At 57.1% G+C, this 25,281-nt stretch overlaps 7 protein-coding genes across 7 annotated transcripts; 3 read left to right on the top strand and 4 right to left on the bottom strand.

The window, feature by feature from the left end:
* Nucleotides 1–613: 613 nt before the first annotated feature.
* Nucleotides 614–8,291, bottom strand: SODALDRAFT_35716 (hypothetical protein). Its single transcript, XM_028613973.1, has 3 exons — nucleotides 8,171–8,291; nucleotides 2,828–7,982; nucleotides 614–2,770 (listed from the first exon to the last, which is right to left on the bottom strand). Coding segments are annotated over exons 1-3 (7,275 nt in total). The 5' UTR covers nucleotides 8,173–8,291; the 3' UTR covers nucleotides 614–652.
* A 1,164-nt stretch (nucleotides 8,292–9,455) lies between these two features.
* SODALDRAFT_269445 (deoxyhypusine synthase) lies at nucleotides 9,456–10,710 on the top strand (the record flags this gene model as incomplete). The annotated part of the gene is made up of 3 exons (XM_028607659.1): nucleotides 9,456–9,677; nucleotides 9,766–10,545; nucleotides 10,624–10,710. The coding sequence occupies 3 exons, from the start codon at nucleotides 9,456–9,458 to the stop codon at nucleotides 10,708–10,710; spliced, it is 1,089 nt and encodes a 362-aa protein (XP_028471111.1).
* Nucleotides 10,711–11,151: 441 nt separating this feature from the next.
* Nucleotides 11,152–12,861, top strand: SODALDRAFT_319792 (cyclophilin-like protein; the record flags this gene model as incomplete). Its single annotated transcript, XM_028609475.1, has 1 exon — nucleotides 11,152–12,861. One exon carries the CDS (start codon nucleotides 11,152–11,154, stop codon nucleotides 12,859–12,861), a length of 1,710 nt encoding a protein of 569 aa, XP_028471112.1.
* Nucleotides 12,862–14,977: 2,116 nt separating this feature from the next.
* SODALDRAFT_319793 (hypothetical protein) lies at nucleotides 14,978–17,481 on the top strand (the record flags this gene model as incomplete). Its single annotated transcript, XM_028609476.1, has 2 exons — nucleotides 14,978–15,435; nucleotides 15,534–17,481. 2 exons carry the CDS (start codon nucleotides 14,978–14,980, stop codon nucleotides 17,479–17,481), a joined length of 2,406 nt encoding a protein of 801 aa, XP_028471113.1.
* Nucleotides 17,482–18,903: 1,422 nt separating this feature from the next.
* On the bottom strand, nucleotides 18,904–21,143 carry SODALDRAFT_319794 (hypothetical protein; the record flags this gene model as incomplete). Its single annotated transcript, XM_028609477.1, has 2 exons — nucleotides 18,904–20,995; nucleotides 21,049–21,143. 2 exons carry the CDS (start codon nucleotides 21,141–21,143, stop codon nucleotides 18,904–18,906), a joined length of 2,187 nt encoding a protein of 728 aa, XP_028471114.1.
* Nucleotides 21,144–21,183: 40 nt separating this feature from the next.
* Nucleotides 21,184–21,514, bottom strand: SODALDRAFT_327500 (hypothetical protein). The gene has a single exon (XM_028610448.1). It carries the CDS (start codon nucleotides 21,498–21,500, stop codon nucleotides 21,288–21,290), a length of 213 nt encoding a protein of 70 aa, XP_028471115.1. The 5' UTR covers nucleotides 21,501–21,514; the 3' UTR covers nucleotides 21,184–21,287.
* A 2,141-nt stretch (nucleotides 21,515–23,655) lies between these two features.
* On the bottom strand, nucleotides 23,656–25,251 carry SODALDRAFT_319795 (hypothetical protein; the record flags this gene model as incomplete). Its single annotated transcript, XM_028609478.1, has 1 exon — nucleotides 23,656–25,251. One exon carries the CDS (start codon nucleotides 25,249–25,251, stop codon nucleotides 23,656–23,658), a length of 1,596 nt encoding a protein of 531 aa, XP_028471116.1.
* Between the last annotated feature and the right edge of the window lie 30 nt (nucleotides 25,252–25,281).

Raw genomic sequence — 25,281 nt, forward strand, 5'->3', positions numbered from 1 at the left:
TGGGTTTTCATTTCATTTTCTTCTCTTTTAGCGGAGGAAAAGGACGCAAATACCCCCCCGCCCCCCTATTTTGTCCTATTCTTTTACTTGACCTTCACAACCATAGTATGTGTGTTAGACAGGGGCTCGTCTTATTGACATTATGCTTATCTGGGCTTTCCCTTTGTTAATGCTCTGGCGTCGATAGGTGGCTTATTCCTTTTCTCATACCAACGAGTCTGTTATGGCACTGAATCCATCTGGGACAACACGGCTATATATGAATGACAAGCAAGCAGAGCCATGGGAAACAGATGCTTTGTTTTCGATATCCGCCAGGCCAGCCTTAGAACCCAGCATCTAGGCTTTCTCCTATGAGGCTTCGGAAAGGAGTGAATCTATGCAATACAGAAACAAACGTAAAAGAAGAGAAAGAAAAAAAAGAACAATAACAAGAACAAGAACAAGAACAAATACAAGGGAAATAGAAAGACGACGTAGTCTCATGCCCCCGACTCCATGTGCATACAAAACCAGGACAGCCCTCATCATCGATCCCGTTTCCAGTTCAAACATTCCATACTCCATCTTATAAGGTATGATAATGTATTCCATACAGCCTCTGACAGAGAGGTCCACGAGTGAGACACTCTCACCATTGCCAATCCCAAAACTATCGGAACCGGTCTGGAGGTCTCTCATAGCTCTCATGAGGTCGTAGCTGCCGTCCCAGCATGGACTGCTGCTGCTGCTGCTGCTGCTGTTGTTGTTGTTGTTGCTGCTGTTGTTGCTGCTGTTGTTGCTGCTGCTGCTGTTGCTGCTGAACTTCCCTCGGGTCTCGCGGATCTCGGGGGTCGCGCACCATGTCACCCGGGCGCAACTGCATATCTCTAGGATCAGATGGGTACGCTCCAGGAGGAGGACCCCGCGTGTCGTACGCCGATACGGGCGTGTAGCTGCGAGACGGTGGTGCCGGTACCTGCTCCCGCTCCCGAAGCTCCCGTGGCCCCGGCGTGGCGTACCGTGGTGGGTAAGGTGGCTGCGTCTGAGGTGCCGCCATTGGCTCCGGCGCCCGTGGAGTGGACTGTGGCGGCGGGGGGAACCGCCCGGATAGCGAGTGCTGATGCTGGTGTTGATGCTGTTGCTGATGCTGATGCTGATGCTGAATGGGAGGCTGGTGTTGAAGCTGCCCAACCGGTGGCCCATACAGCGTTGGCCTCTCGTCTCGCATAGACAGGTGAGCATGTTGTTGTTGTTGTGGCGGCGGCTGCTGTTGCGATGGGTGAGGGGGAGGCGGAGGGGGAGGGGGAGGGCCAACCGCCCACGAAGGCGGTGGTTGTTGGCCCACGGAACCAGTTGCTGGTTGTTTCGGCGTCCCGCCATGAGGCGATGGCCATCCTGCCTGCTGCGAGGACGGAGGAGGTGGCCCTCCCGGCTTGGAAACAGTATTGTGCGAACCAGCAGGCCATCCCGCCTGTTGCTGAGGAGGCTGTGACTGGATAATACCGTGGCCGCCTTGCGGCCCGCTGGGCCAGCCTGTCTCTCGGTTAGGTGCTGTCGGCGGACCAGTCGGTTCTCTCGGCCTGGAGCCGACGTGCTGCTGAGAAGCATATGACTGCGACGGTGATGCTGCGTGGGAAGCCGGTCCACCGCTGCCATAGGGCGGATACCCTCCCTGGCCGGGATAGGCTTCCCGAGGGGGTTGCGACGAGGATGTGGCATAGTGATGAGTGCTTGGCGAGCCCGACGTAGGCGGCTGCTGGTGTTGGTGTTGGTGTTGGTGCTGGTGTTGCTGCTGATGCTGATGCTGGTGCTGCTGGTGCTGCTGCTGGTATTGCTGTTGCTGTTGCTGTTGCTGTTGATACTGATGCCTATAGTGTTCCCGTTCCGCTGCCGCGGCCGCTTCATGAGACGGCGACACGATACTCGACCTAGGCGCGTTCAGGTGCTGGGACTGGGGGGATGCGCTGTAGCTGGGTTTCAGCGGCGGCATAACCGACTGCGCAGCTTGGCTGCTCTCCTTGTACAGATAGCTCCGGGAGGGAGGCTCGGGCCGAAGCTCCAGGCCTGTTGGCGGCTGGCTAGGCTGGGTGCGAAGCATGGATCCGGGAAGTGGTTGGTTTTTCGCAGCCTGCGGGGCCGGCGTCTTGGCAGGATCGCTGGTTCTTCTGAGTTCTTCGGCCGGTTCGTTCAGTAACTGCATGATACTCGACGTCTTACGTTCCTGATGCTGGGGACGGAGAGGCGCGGCCGGTGCGGGAGACGCCGCCGCAGGAACCGGTGGTGCTTGGGGCGGCTGCGCGGGAGGGTACGGCTCAGGCATGTGGGCTGCCATTTGTCGTTGCGCCGCACTGATCGGTCGCTGAGCAGGCGGACCGGAAGATGCCGGAGGCGGCTGCATCGGATCGCCGAGCAAGCCACGGACTCCATGTCGCTGTATGCTCTGGCCGAAGGGCTGCGGGCCAGGATGGGTGGTAGGCCGAGGGACCGCCTCGTGAATTGTCCGACTTGCACCAAGCGGCTCGGACCTTGGAGGCGCTGCACGGACTGGTTGCTGAAGGGGGAAATGCTTGTAAGTACGAGGGTGAGGAGGATGCCCCAAAGTCGGTGCCGCTTCGTGGTCCGAGGGGAGACGCGTGCGCTCTGGCTGCCTGTGGTGTTCCTGGAGTTCCTGGAGTTCCTGGGGTTGCTGGGGTTGCTGCGCTTCCGCCGTCCGTCTTTCCCTTGGCGGTTCGGGCTGCGTCGACGGCGTAGGTTGAACAGGCTGGGCAGCCGCAAGAGGTCTCGGCTGCTGCATAGGCTCGTGAACAGGAGGCCCGCCAGGGGGTGGCTTTTGGGATATGCGTACTGGTGGTTGCTGTTGGACCTCGACCTGGACCTGGACCTGCGCAGGGTCGCGTTCGCGTTCACGTTCTCGTTCTCGTTCCGGGAAGGAGAAGGGTGGCTGGTGCGGAGGTCGCAAAGGCCGGCTGCTTGGGGACATGACGTGCACCGGACCGGTCTGAGGCATAGTGTGCTGTTGGATCTGGAGCAGCGGCGGTGGTTGCTGTGTCGCTTGTGCTAGAGGCGGCGCTTGACCCGGAGGAGGTGCCTGAGCGATGGGCACGGAGAAGCGGCCGTAGGGCTGGTTCAGGAGTTGTTGGGGACCGGCACCGTCGGGCTTGCTTTGGCTGGCATCACTGTGCAGAGGTTCCCTGCTGGCGGACGACAAAGGCCGGCCATGGCCTCCTGACGCCGAATCGTGCTTCTTCCTCCCCGCCTGCGTGGGAGGAGGCGGGGGATCCGGCAATTTCTCGCCCCGGGCCTTCTTGTTGTCGGCTTCCCTGACGAAATCCTCCCATTCAATCTTGCCCGCATCTCGTTGCCTGGCATAATAGTTCTTGACCATGACCGCCGTCTTGGAACCCATGTGGGCTGCCATGGCCTGCCAGTCAGAACCGAATGACTTCAAAAGACCAGGGAAGACCTCGTTCTCGGACACGCTCCAGTAGCTCGAGGGCTGCACGTGCGTTCGGCGTTCTGGCTGTGGCTGAGGCTGGGGTTGAGCTTGGGGCTGAGGTTGAGGTTGAGGTTGAGGTTGAGGGTGAGGCTGTGATGGGGGTTGGGCCGGGGCTTGCGGCTGCTGCGGTTGTCCCAGGTCGAATGTAGTAACAGTAGGCTGAGGCGGAGGGGGAGGAGGTTCCGGTCTAAGAGACGGAGGCGCCATCACGTCGGACATGGTAGATGGCTGAAGGGAAACTGGGCGGTCCTGAGGAGGCAGGTTGGGTTGTTGCGGAGGAGGCTGCGGCTGCTGCTGCTGGTGTTGCGGATGGGGATGGATGCCCACGAAAGGTGGCCGCATTCCTGCCGGAGACCCCTCGAATTGGGTCGGAACGCGGTTGTCAACGGGGACCGTGGGAACAGGCGGCTGAGATGTCTGGACTTCAGCACCCTGAACGCGTGAGCCCGATCGCGACCGTCCCTTGCCCGTACCCGTGCCTGAGCCCGCGCCAAAGGTAGAGCCAGGACCTGTGCCTGCGCCTGCGCCAGCGCCCGAGGGAGAAGCTGCTGCTGAATTCGAATTCAAGTTTTGATTTGCTTTTGCAGCTTTGGGTTCCCTTTCCTTACGAGGTTTCCGACCTTTCCTACCGTCAGGCTTCTCTTGTCCGCTCTCCGCCTTCGCGGACCGACGACCTGGCGTACCGGTCGACGTCCCGTTGTCTGAGTCCGTCGGAGGCTGCTCGAAGTTCCAGGTCGGAGCAGCGGCCCGTCTGGGACGCCGTCTTTCTCCGTTCTCCCCGACCTCCTGGCTCTCCTCCGTTTCGTTTTCCCGGTTGCCCAGCTCCGACACCAAGGCACTGGATCGAGTCTTCGCTCGGCCTGCCTTCTTCTTTTTCTTGGGTTGTTTCTTGAGCTTCTCCTTCAGGTTGAGCTCTTTCTTCATCAGGTAGTAATACTGAATGCATGTCCTAAAGTTTCGCTTCTCCATCGACTCAGCGATGACCCCCCATTGCTTGACGTTCTCTAGGTATCCCTTCTCGAACTGTTCGGCTTCTTGCGGGGTGAAGTTGTTGCTCGGGGGTAACAACTGCCAAGCAGACACAATCCGTTCAACCGGAGTGAAGCCGCTCGTGTCGATAAAGGCATGCTTCTCGCGATCCTCGGGTGCCCAATACATGTCAGGTGGGATGGCCTCCTTCTCGCTGCGATACCGATCCTTCTGGGCACGCAGTTCGCGCTCCCTGCGTTCTTCGTCTTCCTTTTTGGACTCCTGGAGAATCCGTTCAAAATCACGCTCACTGGCGAATCGTCGTCCTCCTCTTCCCTCCGGCTTAGGTTCGGGCGCAGGAGCCGTGACAACGTTGTCTGCTGGTGGCGGCTTAATGTCGAACTTGTCCCGGCTCTTGGACGCCACCGGATCATCCGACAGTGTGAATCTCATGTACTGCATGTAGTTGGCCGAGTACATCTGGCGGGCTGCCCCTTGCTCCACCGTCTTTTGTAGGGAGACCCTCTCAAGCTCCTTGCTAATGAGATGGTCGACAATGGGGTCCGACTCGAGCGACTGAAGAAAGTCCTTGTCCTTGTTCCATGGCGGGCAAGCAAAGTCGGGAAGGCTATCGAGAGGCGGCGTTGACCACCCACCCATCGACTCGATAGGCATCGAGTCGCTGTCTACTTCTGAGTCCGTTGAGGTATCGTCTCCGTCATCTTCCATTTGGGATGGCGTGCTCGGGGCACCCTTCTCCCGCTCGATCGTCTCGATAGGTGCATTAGGAGGGAGACCTGTTTGGACCGTCGACCGTGCGTCTGTCCTTGTCGGCGCTTCATCCTCGGCTTCTGTGGTTGGCACGGGTTGTGACGTGGTGCCAACTTCAAGGTCTGCAGCATCGGGCATCTGTACGTCGGCTTTGTCACGGCGGTCGGCCTCCTCTACTGGCGCAGGCAACGTAGGCGGAACTTTGTCGACGTCCATCTCCTCGGTTTTGGGTCCCGACTCTACCAGACCGGAAAGCTCAGCAGAGTCTCCATCCTTTCTAGCGTCGGCATCAGTACCAGCGCCAGTACTGACATCAGCGCCGACACCAGCAGCGGCAACAGCCGCAGGAGGAGCAGCAGCAGGAGGAGCAGCCGCAGCAGGAGGAGCAGCCGCAGCAGGAGGAGCAGCCGCAGCAGGAGGAGCAGCCGCAGCAGGAGGAGCAGCCGCAGCAGGAGGAACAGCAACAACAGGAGCAGCAACAGGAGCCGCGGCAGCAGTGCCGTCAGACGGCGCCCCAGCAGCTGGCTCAGCAGATGGTTCCATCCGAGTATCCTTCTTCTCCGATTTCGGGCCCGGAACCACTTGGGGAATCGGACCTAGCATCTCTACCAAACCCTCAGGTTCCGACACTACCTTGACCATGGCGTCGTGGAAGGCGTGCGCATAACGTGCTGCAGCTCGGTCGAGGCCGTCGTCGGCAATCCCCTCGGCCTCCATTTTGGCCAGTTCGGCTTCCTCCTTGGCGATCTCGCTCGCAAAGTATTCCCCAAAATCCTCATCGTCCTCCGACTCGGAAGGCTCTTCGGATGACGATACCGGTACCTCGCGCGGTGGTAGGGCGAAGCGTACAACGGGAATGTGAAGTCTGCTCTGCCGGGGTGGCTTGGAAGGCACATCCCCTACGGACGGCTTCCGAGCGGTTCCGTCAGTCAAGCCCAGAGCATCGCGAGCGTCCTGACGCTGCGAGTTCGAATCCCGTCTTGGCGTGCCTGCGTCAGTGGTCCTGAATCCATCGAGTGGCCTCACATCCCTTTCCAACGAGGTTCGCGCCGACCTGGGGTCCCTCTCTGATTTGATGATAATCTCGCCCGGTTCTGGCTCGGAGACGACCCGCAGCTGAGTCGTCGGTGAGGTCGCGTGAGAGTCGGCCTTGGCATCACTACTGCGCGGGCGACCTTCATACTCGAGGGGGTCGGGATGAGAGTTACTATCCGGTCGGAACGGGAAGGGTCGCTGTTGCTGAGCGAAGCTTTGCGATCTCATCAACTTGGGAGATTCGGGGATCCTCTTCCCAGCAAGGGCCGGATTAATCCATTGCTTACTGGAGGGCCGCTGCTGCTTTTGCTGCTGCGAGCGGGGCCCCAGGGGAATGGGAGGGCTCCCGTCTGGACCGGGAGGTTTTGTAGATCCGACGGAGGAGGCGGAAGAGACCGGGTGGGCGTCATTTGCACCCGAATGCCCGGCGGACACAGGGCGATCGGTGTTGAAGGCTCTTGGACCGGTCGGCGGCGGTTTCCCGGTCCCTCCGGCAGCAGGCGATGCATCGTTAAGGCCAGCATTGCGGTTGGGAACAGAGCCGAAAGCAGGCGCTGACGGTGCGATGGGCGGAGGCGAAACATCCTTATTCACGGGAGAGGGCGCTTGTGATGATGATATAGTTCGCTCGAACTTCAGCCGGGGAGGCTCGCGGTCACGGGTGTCTCGATCATCTCGGGGATCCCTTCTGGCTTCGGGGTCAGCCCATCGGTCCCCACGGTCAACCCGGTCGATCCTATCGATGCGATCGCGGTCATCTCGGTCACGGGCCCAGCGCGTCTCTTGAGAACGACTACGCGGGGCGAACCGGTCTCGGTCACGGTCATCGTAGTAGCCTCCTCCTCTGCCTCTGCCTCGGTCCCAACCGCCTCGGCCGCGGTCTCGTCCACGGAAGCCGCCCCGTGGAAACGAGGAGAAGCCGAAAGGTGGGTCGGAGGTGGTTGATCCTGCAGACGGCGGCCCGCCGTCCCTTGAGCCGCGCCTGGACCTGTCTGGGTCTACCACCAGACCAGGTTCCCTGTCGCGAAAATCTCGCAAGGCGGGTGGTGATCTGCCTCGGCCGGGAGATGGTCGTCTTGCCCTGAAGCTGTCTCTTGCATCTCTGGGATCTCGTGTATCTCGTGTGTCCCTTGGATCTCTCAGATCCCTCGAGTCTCTTGCGTCTCTTGGATCTCTAGTGTCTCGGACGTCCCGTGGATCCCGTGGATCCCGCGGATCGCGTGGGTCACGGGGATCACGGGCATCCCTGGGATCGCGCCAGTCACGATCGCGCTCACGTTCACGGTCTCGTTCCCGCTCTCGGCTCCGATCGTCTCTGTAGGCGATGTCCCTCCGATCTCTATAGTCATCGCGGTCCCATGTTCTATCTCGAAAATCGAAATCCCGGTCGCGCGTCCGATCTCTGCTGCTGTCGCGAGTCCAACCGCGTCCACGACCTCTTCCTCGTCCACCTCGGCTGCCGAAATCGCCTACGTGACCGCCTCCCCTAGGTCCGCTGGGTGGATCTATGAGCGCCTTGGGCCCACGGGGTGGTTCTCGCGCGAGGCTGTCGCGGAAGTTGTCTCTGTTGTTCGGAAAGGCGGAAGGGTTGGGGCGAGATTCAGCCGATGAACGTCTCCTGTCACCGTCACTGTATTGGGATGCCCGCTCGTAGCGGTCTAAAGAGCGGTCACGCGGAGATCGAGAGCGACGGTCCCCCCCGTCATACCGAGACGAGTACCTTGAAGCCCTGCGAGAATGATAAGCACCATGACCATGGTAATCATCGTAGCCATGGTCATCCCGGTTCCAACTATCGCGCCAGTCACGGTAGAGTGATCCTCTGCCTCGAGACGTCGTCATGTGCGATTGGCGATGGCAGGGTATCTTTTACTTCGTACTGGGTTGGAAACGTTGAAGGAAGTCAAGATTACTCACATCGCACTGGGCCGGGCTAATGCCCTCGAAAACGCCTATCGATTAGGTTCCGTATCATCCGGTGGAGAAGCCAGATCGAATAATGTGAGAACCGCGGTCGTTGATGGGTGGCGGGTGGCAGTGGCGTCTGACTGTCGTCAACCGCGGATAAGGGGGCCCTTAAACCTCCCCCCAGCAAGGCGGTAGGGAACGATGAATGGACGATCCGAGGGTGAGGGTTGGGATGAAGTAGGTATAGATACTAAAGGGCTAGCAAATGCAGTAGGGTCTTCGGCTTTGGCAGTTTTGGTGCCCCACTGGCAAATGGAACAGTTCGATGTGGACCATAAAGAAAGCGAATGATTCGAGTTGGGGCAAATGGAAGAAAAGGCAGTTGATGTTTTGGAAGCTGGTGGGAGTGTACGAAGGTGTGTACGAAGGTGTGTACGACGCTGTGTACGAAGGAGGTGTTGAAAGGATTCGAACTCTCGCCCAGTAATAATAGTGGGGACCCTGATTGAAGACGCACGCACACCAAACCAAACAGGCAACTACGACTGGTAAGTGGCAGGGGCGCTAGAGCGACCGGGGAAACCACTACTGAGCTAGGGACGAATAAATTACGGAGACCTGTCCGTCATACTGTGTTATGCCTTCCTGTGTTTGAAATCGTACAAAGACCACAGTGTACACATTTAGAGTATCCGTACGTAAGGTATCCGTACCCTGTAGTTAAGGTACCTTACACGACGTGTGCTAGTATACATATGTAAGGTACTCAGTACACCCTGGAATGTATCCGGTAATTGGGTAGGTACCTTGGTTTCGAGACGAAGCAAAAATTCGAGGTTTCGCTGGTTCCAACCGCCAATCATCTAATCCATCGTCTTCCCCATCCATGCAAAATCACAATTCGCTTGGCGTAATCCACCCGTGCCTTAAGCCACGCTAAATCATTTTGAGCCGTTAATTCGGCAGTCTCACCTGCAGTTACCTAATCATCGAATTCGATGTGGTCCGTGCGTTTGAACCCCCTTGCAAAAGAAAATCCCTTCGGGGTTTTTTTTTCTCACATTCCTTAGGTGCTGAAAGTGGAACGTGGGGCATTCATTGTGACCACGCCAAGTCAGTCCTGATGGATACGGCTCAATATTTACTCTCAGGGACACCGACCAGTTCTGAAACTATACAGGATCTCTAGTCCGCCTAGTCCGCCTAGTCCACCCCATCGCCATTTTGATGTAACTCATCACAACTCTCAAGTTTCCCCCCAAAAGTCGGTTGCTGTTGCCCTTCCACAATGACCATGGATCATACCGATACCGCCAGCGATGCCCCGCCGGCAACTGCTACAGAGGCCGTCCTGGTTGTGTCGGAAGAGATGCCCGAAGGAGCTCAAAAAGTCGAAGAGTTGGATTTCGACGAAATTAAAGGTGATATTACAGCCGATGACTTGTTCCGTGGTATGAGGCACATGGGGTTTCAGGCGTCATCTCTCTCAGAAGCCATAAGAATCATCAATGACATGGTAAACCTCTTTCAAACTTGTGTGTCCCGTATGCCTTCTTGAAGGGCGAGAAATCAACGCCCCACTGGCTGACACCCTTTCCTCCCAGAGGACATGGAGAGACCCGGAGACAGGGGATAAGACAACCATCTTCCTCGGCTATACCTCCAACCTGATATCCTCGGGCATGAGAGGCGTCTTCCGCTGGCTCGTCAAGCACAAGCACATCTCGTGCATCGTCACCACAGCAGGCGGCGTCGAGGAAGATTTCATCAAGTGCCTCGGTGACACCTACATGTCTTCTTTCGCGACCCCGGGCGCGGACCTCCGCAAGAAAGGTCTGAACCGGATCGGCAACCTCGTCGTTCCCAACTCCAACTACCGCGCCTTCGAGGACTGGGTCGTCCCCATCCTCGACAAGATGCTGGACGAGCAAGAGGCCAGCAAAGGCACCGACGCGGAAATCAATTGGACCCCTTCCAAGATGATCCATCGCCTGGGCAAGGAGATTGACGACGAACGATCCGTCTACTACTGGGCCTGGAAGAACGACATTCCCGTCTTTTGCCCCGCGTTGACCGACGGCAGCTTGGGAGACATGCTGTACTTCCACACCTTCAAGGCGTCGCCCAGACAGCTGAAATGCGACATCGTCGAGGATATCCGCCGCATCAACACCATCTCCGTGAGGGCCAAGCGCGCCGGCATGATCGTCCTCGGCGGCGGCGTCGTGAAACATCACATCGCCAACGCGTGCCTGATGCGCAACGGCGCCGAGTCTGCCGTATACATAAATACGGGCCAGGAATTCGACGGTAGTGATGCCGGCGCCCGCCCGGACGAAGCCGTTTCATGGGGGAAGATCAAAATTGGTGCCGATTCCGTCAAGGTGAGCAGTCCCTGCAGCGACTGTCGAACGTCTTCTTCCGCATTGCACCCCATGGATTTCTAACCTTACCGGACACAGGTGTATGCGGATGCCACACTAGTCTTCCCTTTCGTCGTGGCCAACACATTTGCCCGGGATCGGTCAGCGGCAAGTCAAGCTACTTAGGAAAAGAGTAAACACAACAAACAAAAAGATCATGATAATCATAGAGTTGCATCCTTGAAGACCGAGGTTGGTGTTTGTCACATGTGTGGCTTGAAGTGAACCCTTTATGGGAAATTCACCACACTTTAATATTATATCTCACCTCTTTCGTGTTAAGTCCGAGAATAATATCTGCTGCATATACTTAAGGTAGTTTACAGAGCAGTAGGGCTTTACACTTACCTTACCTTACGGAGCAGACAATCATGGGAAGAATTGAGGGCGACTTGGATCACGTGCAGGAAAGGGGCCTTATCGATAACGAGCTGAGCGGATGATCAAAGCTTCGACGACCCACTTGCATTCGCGTCACCCTCAACCTTCAAGGCCACAAAAACCCCGAGTGCAACAAAGCAAAGGACAGTTCTGTCTGCCTGCCACTCCAACCACACGCCCCTCAGGATGTCGGCCATATACAATCTCGAGCCTCAACCCACAGGCAGCGTGATCCTGCACACCACGCAGGGCGATTTAGCCGTGGAGCTCTGGGCGAAGCAGACGCCTTTGACATGTCGCAACTTCCTCCAGCTGGCCCTGGACGGCTATTACGACAACACGATCTTTCACCGACTGGTGCCCGGCTTCATTCTGCAAGGCGGTGACCCCACAGGAACGGGTAGCGGCGGCGAATCAATATACGATGGCGGAGCGCTCAGCGGCGAGCTGGACCCGTGGCCATTGGACCAGCGCCGTGGCCAGAATGCAGGGCCGTCGGGCGTGGGTTTCAAGGACGAGTTCCATTCGAGGCTCAAGTTCAACCGGCGCGGGCTCCTCGGCATGGCGAACGAAGGCAGGCCCGACACGAACGGGAGCCAGTTCTTCTTCACGTTAGACAAGGCCGAGGAACTGACGAACAAGAACACGTTGTTCGGCAGAATCGCCGGAGATACGATTTACAACCTCGCCAAGATGGGAGAAGCGGAAGTGACCGCCGGCACGGATCGACCGATGTACCCCGTCAAAATCACAAGCGTCGAGATTCTGGTGAACCCCTTCGAGGACATGCAGAAGCGTCAAAGGATCGCGCACCAAGGCCCGAAGACGGTCGTCGTCGAACGGAAAAAGAAGAGGAAGGTCGGAGGGAAACAACTGCTGAGTTTCGGAGACGAGGAAGGGGATGCGGAAATCGTGACGCCCGCGCTTAAGAAGCCCAAGTTCGACACGAGGATTGTGATGGACGTGGAGGATGGCGTCGCCCCCTCAAGGGAAGACAAGGAGCGGCAAAAGGCGGAAAGCAGGGAAAAGAAGACGAAGGAGGAAACAAAGAATACCACAACAGGGTCTGCACCGCCGCCCTCTCCACCCGGGACCAACGGAAAGGAAGAGAAACGGCGTGAGCCTTCTCCGCAGCCGAGAGTAAAAGCCTCACGGCCGCCACGGGAGGAAGTGGAATCGTCGCCGGAACCTGAAAGGGCGACACAAAAGAGCGCACTTGAACGGACGAAGGAGGAGATTGCGGCTCTAAAGGCATCGATGCGGCGGGCGGGAGACGCGACAGCACCTGTCAGAGAGGAAAAGAAGAAGAGGAATCCCCTCGAAGAAATGATCCCGGAGACGTCCATACGGGGCCGGAAGCGGAGGACGGGAGGAGGGGGTCATGCGCCGACGAAGGAGGACCTATCGGCGCTCGAGCTACTAAAGGCGTTCCAGAGCAAACTGGAACAGGGGCCACCGGCGGAGAAGAAAGAGGACGAGAGACGGAGGACAACAGGAGAAAAAGAGAAGGGAGACGAAGAGGAAGAAGGGAGCAAGCAAAGGGAAGACCAAGGGGCGGGCGAGGAGGCCGAGCTCTGTGACCTGCACTTCATTGCCGGCTGCCAGAGTTGCAAAGCGTGGGACCAGGCGGAGAAGGGGGAGGAGAGCGACGACGAGGGCTGGATGTCGCACGCTCTCAGCTTCAAGGCGGATAAGCTCGGCAAGGATCTCAGCTATCGGAAGAAGGCGGAGGAGGAGCTTATGGTTATCGATCCCCGGGAGAAAGCCCGGACGTTGAAAGAGGAGAAGAGGGCGGGACGGGAGGCCCGGATGGGCAACACGGGGCGGGAATGGGACCAGGCTCGGAACGCGAAGATGGCGAGTACGGCTGCGCTAGCAGGCCGAGGCGCAAAGTAGCGTCGAAACAGTTGCTATTGTTAAGAATAGTGGCAGGAATATGCCAAGGATACCAAGGATACATCATGTCAACAATACCAACGATAGCACAATATTAACAACGAGCGATGCCGACGATACCGTTGGGTGCAACGCTTCTTCTGTACTCGAGGTAGTGGAGGTCGGGATACACCTTTCACGATGTACCTACCGTAAAGCATCAAGATCTGTGTACAACGTGGGTACATAAAGTTAGGAACAACTCCTCCGTTGAAGTGAACGGAGTTGCATGACTCTTGAGGAAAGTGTAATAAAAGTCACTGTTTAATTATAAACACGCCGATCGGCAGAGTAAAACCCGATTCGGATGGCGGGGAAGTGGGGCAGTAAAAGCAACAGCGATACATACAGCTGGCCTCACCTCGGGCTGGAAGTACTTGTGGTGTACATGCTTTCCTGCAAAGGTGGCCTGATCCGTGATATCAGCAGCAATTGTGGGGCTTTCCCGGTTCTGGGTACGTACCACGCGGGCGTCCCCGCATAGAGCGACTAGTTATGCCTATAGACAGCATCTTCACCACAAATAGATTTCCTATTGGTTTGTATGACAGTGTGGGGGTCCTACTTATGAAGCGGAACAAGGTTCTGATTGGCTGATACACCGTCGAGGGCCCCTCTATAGTGGCATACCGAAGTCAGACTTTGTACTGGTACTTCACGCTTTTACATCGACAGCTGGTGATGGGTGTCCCGGGTTCATCGGGGAAACACGCGAACTGAACTCCACTTGGGTCGCAAACGACCCGTCACGGGGGAAATGTACGAAGTAAAGCACTTTAAGCACTTACGGCGGACTTTGTTTGACTTGTTCTTTTCAACAACAACCTCTCTCCATCACCACCTACCATCTGCCACCACCATCACTACTGTATCAATGTTTCGCCGCCCTCTCCCTCTGCCACTGCGATAAACATCGACACAGAACGCCACCAATACGGATGCGAATACACCACGTCACATCATGTGGTAAAGAGGCTCTCTTTGACGAACTAGCGCCACTCTAATATATCCTTTCAACAATCTCTCCTCCGCTTGGTGAACCCCTCAGTTACGACACAGTCAAAGGCCCGAACCACGGTCTACACCACGATACAGGCAGCGAAAATATAGTTTTATGATCAACTCGGAAAAGAACATCTCATATTCCATACGTTCCGCCAAGACAAAGGACCCTTTTCGACAACTGGGGCTTGCAGACAAGACCGGCCTTCCTTCTTTCCTTCTCCGCCACAAAAAAGACAGACGAAAAAACGCAACGAACCCCTCCTCAAAACAAGTTTTGCGTCCATCCCTCGCCGCGACAAACCATCTTCTCTTTTGCGTTGAAACGAGAGTAAACATCCTCATTGTTTCCTGTTTCCGATCGCATAAAATTCTCATTGTTCCCTTTGTCGGAACTGAGAAAGAAATCTGTCAACCAGGATCTTTCTGCTCTTGACTCAAATCACCAGGGTCTCTCTGCCTCTCTCTCTCTCTCTCGCTCTTGTGCCCTTTTTTTCAGACAGCTCAGAAGTCACAGAAGCGAAACGAATAGACGACTATTTAGATAAGGCGACGGATTCATCCTCTAGCTGTCCTAGTCTGATCAACTGCAGAGCCTTTTCTTCTTCTCCTCAGCCCTTTACGATACTATCGTGCTAAGAGTTGGCAAAAGTTTCGCCCATTGCGCTTCCATTACTGTGCCCGCGCCTTTCTCCCAATCACTTGGGGATTCCGAGCGCCCGACGCTCCACGTTCGACGCTCGACTCCCAACGCCTTTTTGCCATTTCAACGTTCGTAAGGCCAAAGGTACACACAAAGGAGGGATCTGCTGGCGTTCGTCCAAGCTTTCCAAGGCAATTCTGTTCTCGAACCTGGGCTGTGATTAGGCGACCCTAAAGCAGTCCTTCGTCCCGACAGATTCTGCGATACACGTTGCGTTGCGTTGCGTTGCGTTGCGTTGCTCCCCAAGGGGTCGCAATCGATCGTCCCTCAAACTTGGAACAACCACCATCCCCACGTCTTCCCGATCGCATGTACGACCATTCCATGACCGCAAACTCAAGAAAACGCCCGGCCCCAGGCGCATCTCCCGCTATGCCTATGCCTGTCATGCAGCCTCGATACTCCAGTCCAGCAGCTACTTACCCCAGCCCCAACCACGATCTAGCAAGGTGGCACGACCCCGCCGTTACCGGACCTTTTGCCGATGGAACCACGCAGGCCGTGCATCCGTACGCCATGATGGCCTCGCAACCGCCGCCGCCTCCGCAACAGTACGCCCAACCTTCCACGCCGAATGGCACCACCGCTCTTGCACGTCGACACATGAACCGGGCCCTGGTTCCTACCACCGCTGCGCACCCCCACTTCGACGACGCGGAGGCCTGGCCCTTCAACACAAATGACCCGGCCACTCTCCTTGACCAGACGACCAACGGCGGCCTGAGCGAACAAAGCAGCATCGAGGCGCTGGAGGAGCTCGCCATCAAGGCCAAACGTGAGGCGCAAGCCAAACGCAAGCAGATCCCGCCATTCGTACAAAAGCTCAGCAGGTTAGCAGGCGTCCCAGGCATCCCCCCCGTCCCCCCCAACAGAAAATGCTTCCCCATTTGGACGGCGTTGACTAACCGTTTTGTCTTCTTCGTTTTAGCTTCTTGGACGAAGAGAAGAATGTCGACTTGATCCGGTGGTCCGACAAAGGAGACTCCTTCGTCGTTCTCGACGAGGACGAGTTCGCCAAGACGCTCATCCCCGAGCTCTTCAAACACAACAATTACGCTTCCTTTGTTCGCCAACTCAACATGTACGGGTTTCACAAACGCGTCGGTCTCTCCGACAACTCGATGCGCGCCAGCGAGCGCAAGAACAAGAGCCCGAGCGAGTATTCGAACCCGTACTTCCGTCGCGGTCATCCGAACTTGCTGTGGCTGATCAACAAGCCCAAGAGCGGCAGCAAAGGCAAGTCCAAGGGAGGGCAGAAGCCGCCGGAAAACGACGCAGAGACGGACGAGGAAGCCGGTGTCGAGGAGGTGGGACAGAGTATCGGCGGAGGATCCCAGAGTGGCCGTGCGCTGCCCTCTGGCAACATGCCGCTCGATAGGAAGGAGATTGCACTGGTGCGGGAAGAGCTGGCGAAGGTCCGGGAGCAACAGAAGATGATCCTCAACGCCATCAGCAGGATCCAACGCGACAATTCCACTCTTTACCAGCAAGCGGTCATCTTTCAGGAGCAGCACGACCGGCATCAGAACTCCATCAACGCCATCCTCAACTTCCTCGCCAACGTCTTCCGCAAGACCTTGGAAGACCAAAACTCGCAAAACGTCAACGAGCTGCTGGCCAACATCATGCCGGGCAACGGCAACAACTCCATCCCCCAGGGCAGTGTCGTGGATCTGGGTGACTTCGTGTCGTCGCAGGTATCCGGCGCCAGTCCCGTCAGCGGGCCCAAGAGGGCGCGCGGCTTGCTCCCGCCCATTCCCGTCAACGGCGTGAATGCAGGCAGCAGCCGGGCGAGCATGGCATCTTCGTCGTCGTCGGGCAAGGCCACGCCATCGCCTTATCACAGCCACGCCAACTCGGTATCGGGCACGGTGACCGAGCTTTTCGATCACTTGGATGGAGCCGAGACCGCCAGCCCGGCTGCTTCCGACTTGCTGGCGCAGGAGCTCAAATCGAATCCGCGCGAGAGCATGATGAAGATCATCCAAGACACCAACGCCAGCCGGTCGGCGGGAGGAGGAGCAGGAGGAGCAGGAGGAGGAGGAGGAGGTCTGGACCTGCCGGAGGTGGTAGCCAACGCGCCAGCCACCATGACCAACGATCAGCGGGAGCAGATGCTCAACAACATGATCGCACAGACGCAGGGTCCCGAAGCCGGCACCGCACCTGTTCCCAATTCCACGGCTGCTGCTGCTACTGCTGCTGCTGCTCCCACAGCCAGCAACACTTCGGGCGCCTCATTCCCGAACATCCCTGCTCCTACTTCAACCACCGCCGGCCACGCACCGGTCCCGGCTCACTCCCCGGCTCCCGGGCTAGGTGGCGGTGGCGGTGGTGGTTCGAAACCTGCGCCGCCGGCTAATGCGAATTTCTCCCTCTCGCCAGTCATGAACGCGAACCCGCTGCCGCCAAGCCTCAACCACATCAGCAACACGTCAGGCGAGCTCGACACCCTCCACCGCATGACGCAGGACAGCAACGAGCGGCTGGCCAACATCCAACACATCCTCAGCCCGCTCAGCCCCTCGGGCCGCATCCCCGGCCTCGACGACATGGAAAACGCGGGCGGCTACTTCGAGAACCACAACCTCGACCTCGACCATTTCCTCGACACCGACGCCTTTGACCCCAACAACACCTTTTCCCACATGGACTTCAACGCCGGTGCCGCGGGCGCCGCTGGCGGGGAATTCGACTTTGGTATCCTCCACGACCATACGGCCGCCGCCGCCGTGGATCCGACCGCGGGAGGCCACCCCCCTGCCGGCGATAACCCGAGTCCCAGCGGGACGGAGGAGATTCCCCGGGCTGATGAGTTTGGGTTGGCTGGAAATAGCGGGAGACCCAGGGACACTAAGCGTCGTCGCGTCGGTTAACTGCCGGCATGGCAACGTTGACAGACTCGCGGGGGGTTTTTTTTTCTTTTGTTTTCTTTAACGCCATTCAGGCCTGATTGTGCCTGGTTTGAGTGACAGTCCACATGACTCCAGTCACAATGTTCATTGCCGGTCCAGGACACGGGGAGGGGGTTCACGACATGAGGTTCTTAAAGGGGGCGCAGGAGATATCCAGTATTAGTCGTGTTTGGCTTTCTTAATTTCCTTTTTTTTTTCTTCTTTTTTTTCTTCTCGCTCCATATCTCCCCCCTCCCGCCTTCTTTTTTATTCCTTTTTATTCCTTTTTTCTTCTTCTTCTCCACCCCTACTCTCATTACGACGCTTTCGGGGAGAAGTGTGGCAGCGGGTAGAGGAGGCACATGGCGAAGAGATCACGGGAAGAACAGACGGCAAACAAAACCAGGACAGATGATATGAGGGGTATGAACAGGGAGAGAGCAAATGGTATCTTTCGGTCCTGGATTAACGATTTATGGCGTTGGACGGTTAATAAGGCGGCGACAAGTTGATTCTTGTTCCTTTTCCTCTCATAGAAACATCAATTACCACCAACTCACTACCTAGGCATATGATGTAAGGTAGGTAGAATGTGGTGTTTGCCCCTTGCCCCTTGTTTCCTTTCGCCTCTCTCCATTCTTCATGCTTTAACCCCCCCCCTCCTCCTCGCTGTCATCGCAGCACCCACTAGGCATGGCCACCAAGGAAGACATGGGCCATATAGTCGCCATATCAACACACTTCAAGTCGTCTTCATCAGGACAGTGCAAGAAAGAGGGAGCTGGAATATCGACGGAGAAGACCCCCATGTTTCCTAGTCGCGGTAGACTGTAGCCTCCAAGCCCTAGAAGGACGTCTTACATGCCTCAGCCTCGTCATTTCCGTTCGAACGCTCCCCAATCTGTGTGTTTCGTTCCCCATCACCCAGTCCAAAAGGTTATCATGAAGCCAGAGCTCCCCATTCCCAAGCCTATTCTTCCGCCTCATTACGCACGTACCGGAACGCCTGGCCCTTTTTATTGACATACTCGTACAACACTGGATGTCATTCTTCCATTCGCTTGCAGGGAAACAATAGTAAGGCGACAAAAGAAACAATGAAAAGCACAGCCCTTTCCTATCTTACACCGTTGGTTGCCTAGACTGCGGCGAAGGGTGCCAAAAAATATTAGAGGGTTTGGTTGTACACAGGAAAAGCCCATCGCCCAAAATTATGGAGAGAACGGATGGGACAAGACCGGTTGCGATTTCAACAAGCATAGCAAGTGGTATAAGAGAGGAAGGAGAAAAAAAAGAGGGGGGGGGGGGAGGAAAAAGAAAAGGGAAAAAAAGAGAAAAATAAAAGAAACCCGCCTCGTAAATTGTAATCGTGTGTTAGCCGACGAGAGGAGGGCCGCCTGGACCTCAGCAGAAAGACGGCTTCGTAAGAACCCTGTACTCGACGTAGTCTTCGCCATCAATACTGATGAGGACGCCCTGGGACACCAATTTCCCAACAAAAGGGCCGGTAGACTTGCGCTCATACTTGGTCCCTCCGTAGAACTTGATGTTTTCGTTGTTGGCGCGGCTGCGCTGCTCCTCCTGCTTCTGCCAGATGTCGTCCAGCTGCTGCACCTCGTCGCGAGCGTGGAAACCATTGGCGAGACCGGCGCTACGGGCGGCGGTGGTCCGTTCGGAGGAATCTGCGGCGGCGGCTTCGCGGTCGGCTTCGCGGTCGGCGTTGGACTGCGCACGGCTCCTCTCGTACTGCTCGAGGCGGCCCACCTCGCGACGGGCTTGGGAGTCGATGTCGCGACGTACGGCGTGCGGCGAGCGTGAGGACCGTCGGCTGTCGAGGTCGGACAAGGAATTGCGTCCCGCCGGAACAACAGACTGGCGGCGATGGGAGGTCCGGAGGTGGTCTTGGCCACCGAGAGATGACCTACCCTCGTTCCTCGCCCCCGCCCCCACCGACGCCCCCACCGACGCCGGCTCGGCAAGGCTTGCGTCGTCCGCCCCGTCCTCCATCTGCGATTGGGAGCTGCTGGTCGGGAGCGCGCCGGTCCTGATTATGTGCAGCGCACGCCGCTGGGCGACGTAGACGGCGTGGGTCTCGTTGTGCGGCCTCTCTTCGGCCTTCTCCCCTTTGTCGATCTGGTACTGGCGAACGCGTACGTACTCCTTCACCTCGACACGGCTGAGGTGCTTGATATGGGGCTCCAGCTCCGTCTCGGACCACTGGATCCACAGAGCGCCGGCGCCCGAGGGGAAATTGCCATCCACATAACGGCCGTCCCGGGTTTCGCGGATCACTTTGACGCGGAAATTGTCGTTGTGACCCAGAATGCCGAGAACGGCATGGCGATCGCGCGGGTCGGGGGCTTCGGAGGGCTTCCAGTACCCCACGACGATGCGGGTGGGGCGCGTACCCGTGAGGGGGTCGAAGATGGGCACGCTATCGGCCAGCAGCGGCGACGTCTCCGACGGGCTCCTGGCCGAGGGCAGGACACGCCGGGGATCGGCGGACCGGGAGGACTGGGCCGGCACCGGGGGCGGCGCCATAGGAGCGCCACCGAGAATGGTGGCCGGCCCGCCAGCGAGCTTGCGGCGCTTCGCGCTGGCGGAGATGATGGCATCGTCCGGGAGGGTGGGCCCGTAGGCGACGGCGGGGGCCGGAGCGGCGTCAGAGTGGGGGTTCTCCAAGACGCGGCGCTTGGCGTCCTCGACGGCGGCAAGATCGGCCTCGAGTTTGGCGTCGGGGTCCTCGTTTCGGGCGCCGGCGCGCCGCTTGACGAACTCCTTGATCTGGTGGTGGTTCAGGCCCACGAGATACGGCTCGAACACGATGCGCTCAAAGGTGACCCAGAGCCCACCAGGCCCGGGGGGCACAGGCTCCTTGGCTGTCTCCCCGGCCCTGGTGGCGACTTGGATACGGGTGCGCAGCCGATCGCGGACATCGATAAAGCCAATAACGGCATGCTTTCCTTCGTCGTCGGCGACGGGGGAGTCGCGCCAATAGCCCAAGACGACGCCGGAATTGTTGTACCCGGCGGCTTGGCGACGAACCGGCCTTGAGCGTGCGGCGGCCATTATGTCATTTATGGTGACGGCATCTATGGTGTTCTCGCTCAGGTCGGCGAAGGTCGAGGTCCTCTTGCGCTTGGGGTATGCGGTGGTCTGAGGGTACCTCCGATCCCGATCCTGATCCTGATCCTGATCCTGATTGTCATTGTCGTCGTCATCGTCATCGGCGTCGGCGTCGGGCATGGTCTCATCCTCCGGGTCCGAAACCACGTGGAACGGAGACGGCCTATCCGGGCCATTCCGATTGGAGTTGACAATGATTTCGTCGGAAGCTTGCTCGTCGGCCGGAGGGGAGCTGGCGGGACTACCGGGAAGCGCGGGACTGGGGATGTTCTCGGGGGGAGGACTCAGTTCGTCGTCGTCTTCGGCGGAATGCTGGTGGGGCTGAGGGTTGTTGTCATTGTCCTCGGTGGTTTTGGGGCTAAAGGGAGATCTGAAGGTTAGCTAGAGAGAGAAGTGGATGAGTGAGGCAGCAGCTTGACGTACTCGAGGGGCTCCCTGTCGATGGAAGGACTCGAGACAGGCTTTGCTGAAGTGGCCGGAGGGGCCTCAGGCCTGGATTCGACTTTGGTTTGATCCATGATGGCAGAGCTGGCCGGATAAATATTTATATAAATAAATCCGTCGGGAGTTTACGGGTTTTATGTTTTCACTCTCCAGTCGATGAAGTAAGGGCGCCAGTAGCTGCTTTGCCATTACGTATCAGCGGCCAAGAACTATAGAGATTAAAGGGAAAGGGCAAGGCAAGGGAAGGGAAGTGGAGTGTGGCCAGAGACAGGAGATTCCGAGTAGAGATGGTTAAGGTGGAAATGATTGATGACCTGGGTAGGTAGGTGGGTGTAGGTTGATGGATGACAATGAGAGCTTGGTAATTGGAATTGCAAAAAGATAAGACAATAGGTATAAGTTGGGTAATTGATAGTGAACCATACTGGCATAAATCCAAGGATGGTGAAACATATTGACATGAGGGAAAGAGTTGAGGCTCCATTGTGTTGATGGTGAAGGGGGGGGGGGAGTTCAGGGGTCAAGGCAAGTTAAAGATGAGAGGATGGAAGATGGGGGATGGTTGACTGTGATTAAGATGCAGATGCAGTGAAGAGACGGATGGAAACAGAGGAGGGAACAGCTCTAAACTACCTTACCTTAAGAAGTGATACTCGACAACCCCATCGACGGGGACGTAACCCGGCGAAAAGCGGGTATAGGATGGGGAACTAAACCTGGCGCAAGACCAGGAGCAGGACGTCGGGGAAACAAGTTGTTATTGTTTGTTGTCGGCGATGGTGGTGGTGGGAGTAGTCGTAGTAATTACGATGCATCAGAGAGAGTTGGGTGAAAAGACGAGTGAGAGGTGGTGGAAAGGTGGGAAGCGATGTTTCTCTTCCTATATCGATTAAGTGTGGGAAAGGGGGGAAAGAGAGTAATAAGGCAGGGAAGGGGGGGGAGGAGGGAGGAGGGAAACGAGAGATTGGAAAAAATGTGGCGGGATAATAATAATTAGAGGAGGGGAGGGCAGAGTCGACATTGGCCAGAGTTGAGTGTTCGCGTAGTGAATTCGTACCTGGGTGAATTGGGAAACTACGAGACAACTGCTGATGCTGAAGGTACTTCGTACTTTTCGTACTTGCCAGGTGGGTTCGATTTTAATAAGTTACCTTAAGCCATGGATAAGGTAGAGAAGGAGGTGACTGGCTCTTATGGCAGAGCGAGAGATGGAAGGAAGGTGCTCTCGTGGATCCCAAGTCGGTAGGTACGGATTGGATACTTTGTCACTGGTAGAATGCTGACTGAAACTGGAACCTATCAAGGTCGTCTCAAAGTTTCGGGCAAGTCGGACATGAACGCGACAAATTGTTGACTAAGAACTTGGTCGCATATACCTGACTGTGAATTTATACCTCTGTCCTGAGAAGACTGTCGAGTTAAACATTGACACATACATTGACACATCATATTCATACCATCTGGCGGCTACGGAGTAGTAGTGTCGTGTCCGTAGATGGATAACAAAACAATGCAGTTAGGGGGATGGGATAAGACTAAGGTAGAGTACCTAAGGTAAGGTACTCGTAGAAGAGGTCTCTGTTCCGTACTCTGTACTACCTAATTACACTATAATGCATGCGCTGCACTGAATTAAACTGCACTACGAACCAAGGTAAGGTACTTTAAGGGACGGAGTCCGTATAATTACGAATGTAGCTCGGTGCAGACAGGAGGAATCGATGCGCACCGTCGCGTACCTTGTACCTTACCTACCTCAGGTACCTTAGTCTAAACACGAAACTTGAAATACCTTAGCCGCGGAAGCGGAAGGTTGGCGCAGTGCGTTGTCGAACTGATACGACGTTGCCAGTCATTTTACCTTGTTCTATACTCCGTATCGGAATCCGTATTGACCAAGGTACCGTGCTTGTTCCAAATATGTACTCCGGACAACCGCCATGAAGGGAAGAGGCCACCTGAGCTTGGCATGATGATTTTTTGTGACCTGCAGCCCCTGCAACAGGGCTCGTAACTGATCAACCCCAGCCGAGGCAAACCCCGAGATCGCCGTAATCATGGCTTGACAAGGACAGTGTGCAGTGTGACAAAACAGCCACAACGTAATTAATCGACAACCACAACAAGACACAAGAAGGGGACGAGGCAAAGCAATCATTCTGCTGTCACCCGTGATATGTGAGACATGTCACTCCCCAACCTGGCTGCTGAAGGACCGCCGCACATGTCGCCATGCGACATTGACTGAACTTGTCCCCCATTCGACGATTGGGCCCTCGGTGTACGAATCGCAGCGCAGCCATGGATAGATAGTGTAGAATCATGACTGCTTGCCTGGATGTTGCACTCTTATGCGGCTGACAAGAGACCAAGCATGTGATGAGGCTGCCGGACAATGTCGTCGTCTCACTCTTTGTTGCCTATAGTGGTAGCATCGATAACCCAGCATCGGTCTCGGGTCATCTCGAATGAGAGAGAATCGAAGTGGCAAGTTTTTGCTCTTCTCTTCTCTTTGTCGTTGTCCGTATTCTGCGCCAGACCGCCCGGATCTTTCCATCCCGAAAGCCGAAAGCAAAGGTGCATTTCTCAGCCTCGTCTTCCTCCTCGGCCACGGCCTCGACCGCGTCCCCCTCCTCTCCCACCGCGACCTCCCCTCTTGCCACCCCGCTGGTTGCTGCCCCTGCCGTCAAACCGCTCAAACAGCTTCTCCTCTCCAAACGTCCCTTCGCCGAACCGCATAAAGTTGACAAGCCCCCTGTCGACAACCGCAATGAGAACGTTGCGATGCCCGTGCTTCAACCGCTGATACATCTTGCCGGCCCCGACCCAAGCCGGGTCGGCGGCGTCATGGGGCGTCGAGGCCAGGAGGGCAGTGACTTCTTCCAGGCTCGGCACGGACGTGTCTCGGGCATCCACGACCGCGATGCGAAAATCCGGAGGCGGCGGGTCGCTCTTGGTAAACACGGCGTGCTTCGACGGCCTCCATACGTGGTAAAATACCTTGTAGGGTGCCTCGGGCGCCGCCGCAGGCTCCGGCCGTTCCGCAAGCGGCTTGTACCGCCAGAGGAGTTCGAGTTGATCGTAAACAGGGACGTAGCTCCGGTACAGTCCGGGTTTGACTAGAGGTCCGACGGGGGATGGTCCCGTGTTTGATCCCTTGCTCAAGAGGGAAAACAGCCACTGCCATAATGTCCTAGGTGTCGTCGACGGTTGTTGCTGTGGTTCTCGTGGCCGTGTCCGTCGCGCCTCTTCGTCGTCGTCGACGGTTCTTGTTGCGGCCGGCGGCGGGGCTCGGAGAACGTGGTAGCCAGATCGCTTCAGGTGAGCATACACCTGATATTTCGGGAGTGTCACCTTGCCCCTCTCCCCTTCCAGGCCGATAAAAAAAGCGTACGCTGCCTGTAAGCTCAGAGGGAGGCCGTTGGCAAACTCTTCGTAGTCGTCGTCGTCCTCCTCCTCCTCCTCCTCCTCCTCCTCGCCATCCGCTCCCGTGCTGCCCGTCGGACTGCTAGAAATAACAACCGGAGCCTCGGCGTCGCGCGCACCGGAAGCCGCATCCCCCGCCTCCGCCTTCTTCGCCTTGAAGGCAGGCATAATAATCTCACCCAGGGCAACGTCCGGCCACCAAAGATCCAACGAACCGCGCTCGACCAGGAACAGCGCCTCCTCCGGGAGGAGCCACGTCTTGCCAATGGCCGGCTGCGGGGGTTTGAGCCCCCTGACCGAGCGACCAATCGACTTGAACAACTGGCCCTTGGTCTGTTCTAGCACAACGACGCAGTCGCGCACGTGAATCGAGGGGTCGATGTTGCGCACAAACTCGGGCCGCGCCGCTGCTTCCTCCGTGCCGTTCGCCATCTCCTCCAGCGCCTGCGGCCAGTGGTCCGGGAAGTACCAGCCCTTGTTCCAGTCGTCCTTGTGGATGCGCGTGTAGCTGAGCACTTCTTCGATCACGCGCCTGCTCGCCTCGAGCGCCTGGTCTTGCGCTTTGGTCCCGTGCGACTCAAAGTCCTTCTGGCCCTTCCGAACCGATTGTACCGCGATTCCTTTCTTGTGGAACATGGACGTAAAAAGTTTCATGTCGAACGGGCCGTCTTCGGCGTCATCCTCGGCATCGGGGGCTGCTGCGTCTTTGGGAGGATACGGTGCTGCCGAAGGATTATCATCATCGTCGAGAGGCATGGTGGGCAGGGGGTTTTTTTTTACGTCGCA

Source organism: Sodiomyces alkalinus (genome assembly GCF_003711515.1).
Source record: "Sodiomyces alkalinus F11 unplaced genomic scaffold SODALscaffold_1, whole genome shotgun sequence".
In the NCBI taxonomy this organism is placed as follows: Eukaryota; Fungi; Ascomycota; class Sordariomycetes; order Glomerellales; family Plectosphaerellaceae; genus Sodiomyces; species Sodiomyces alkalinus.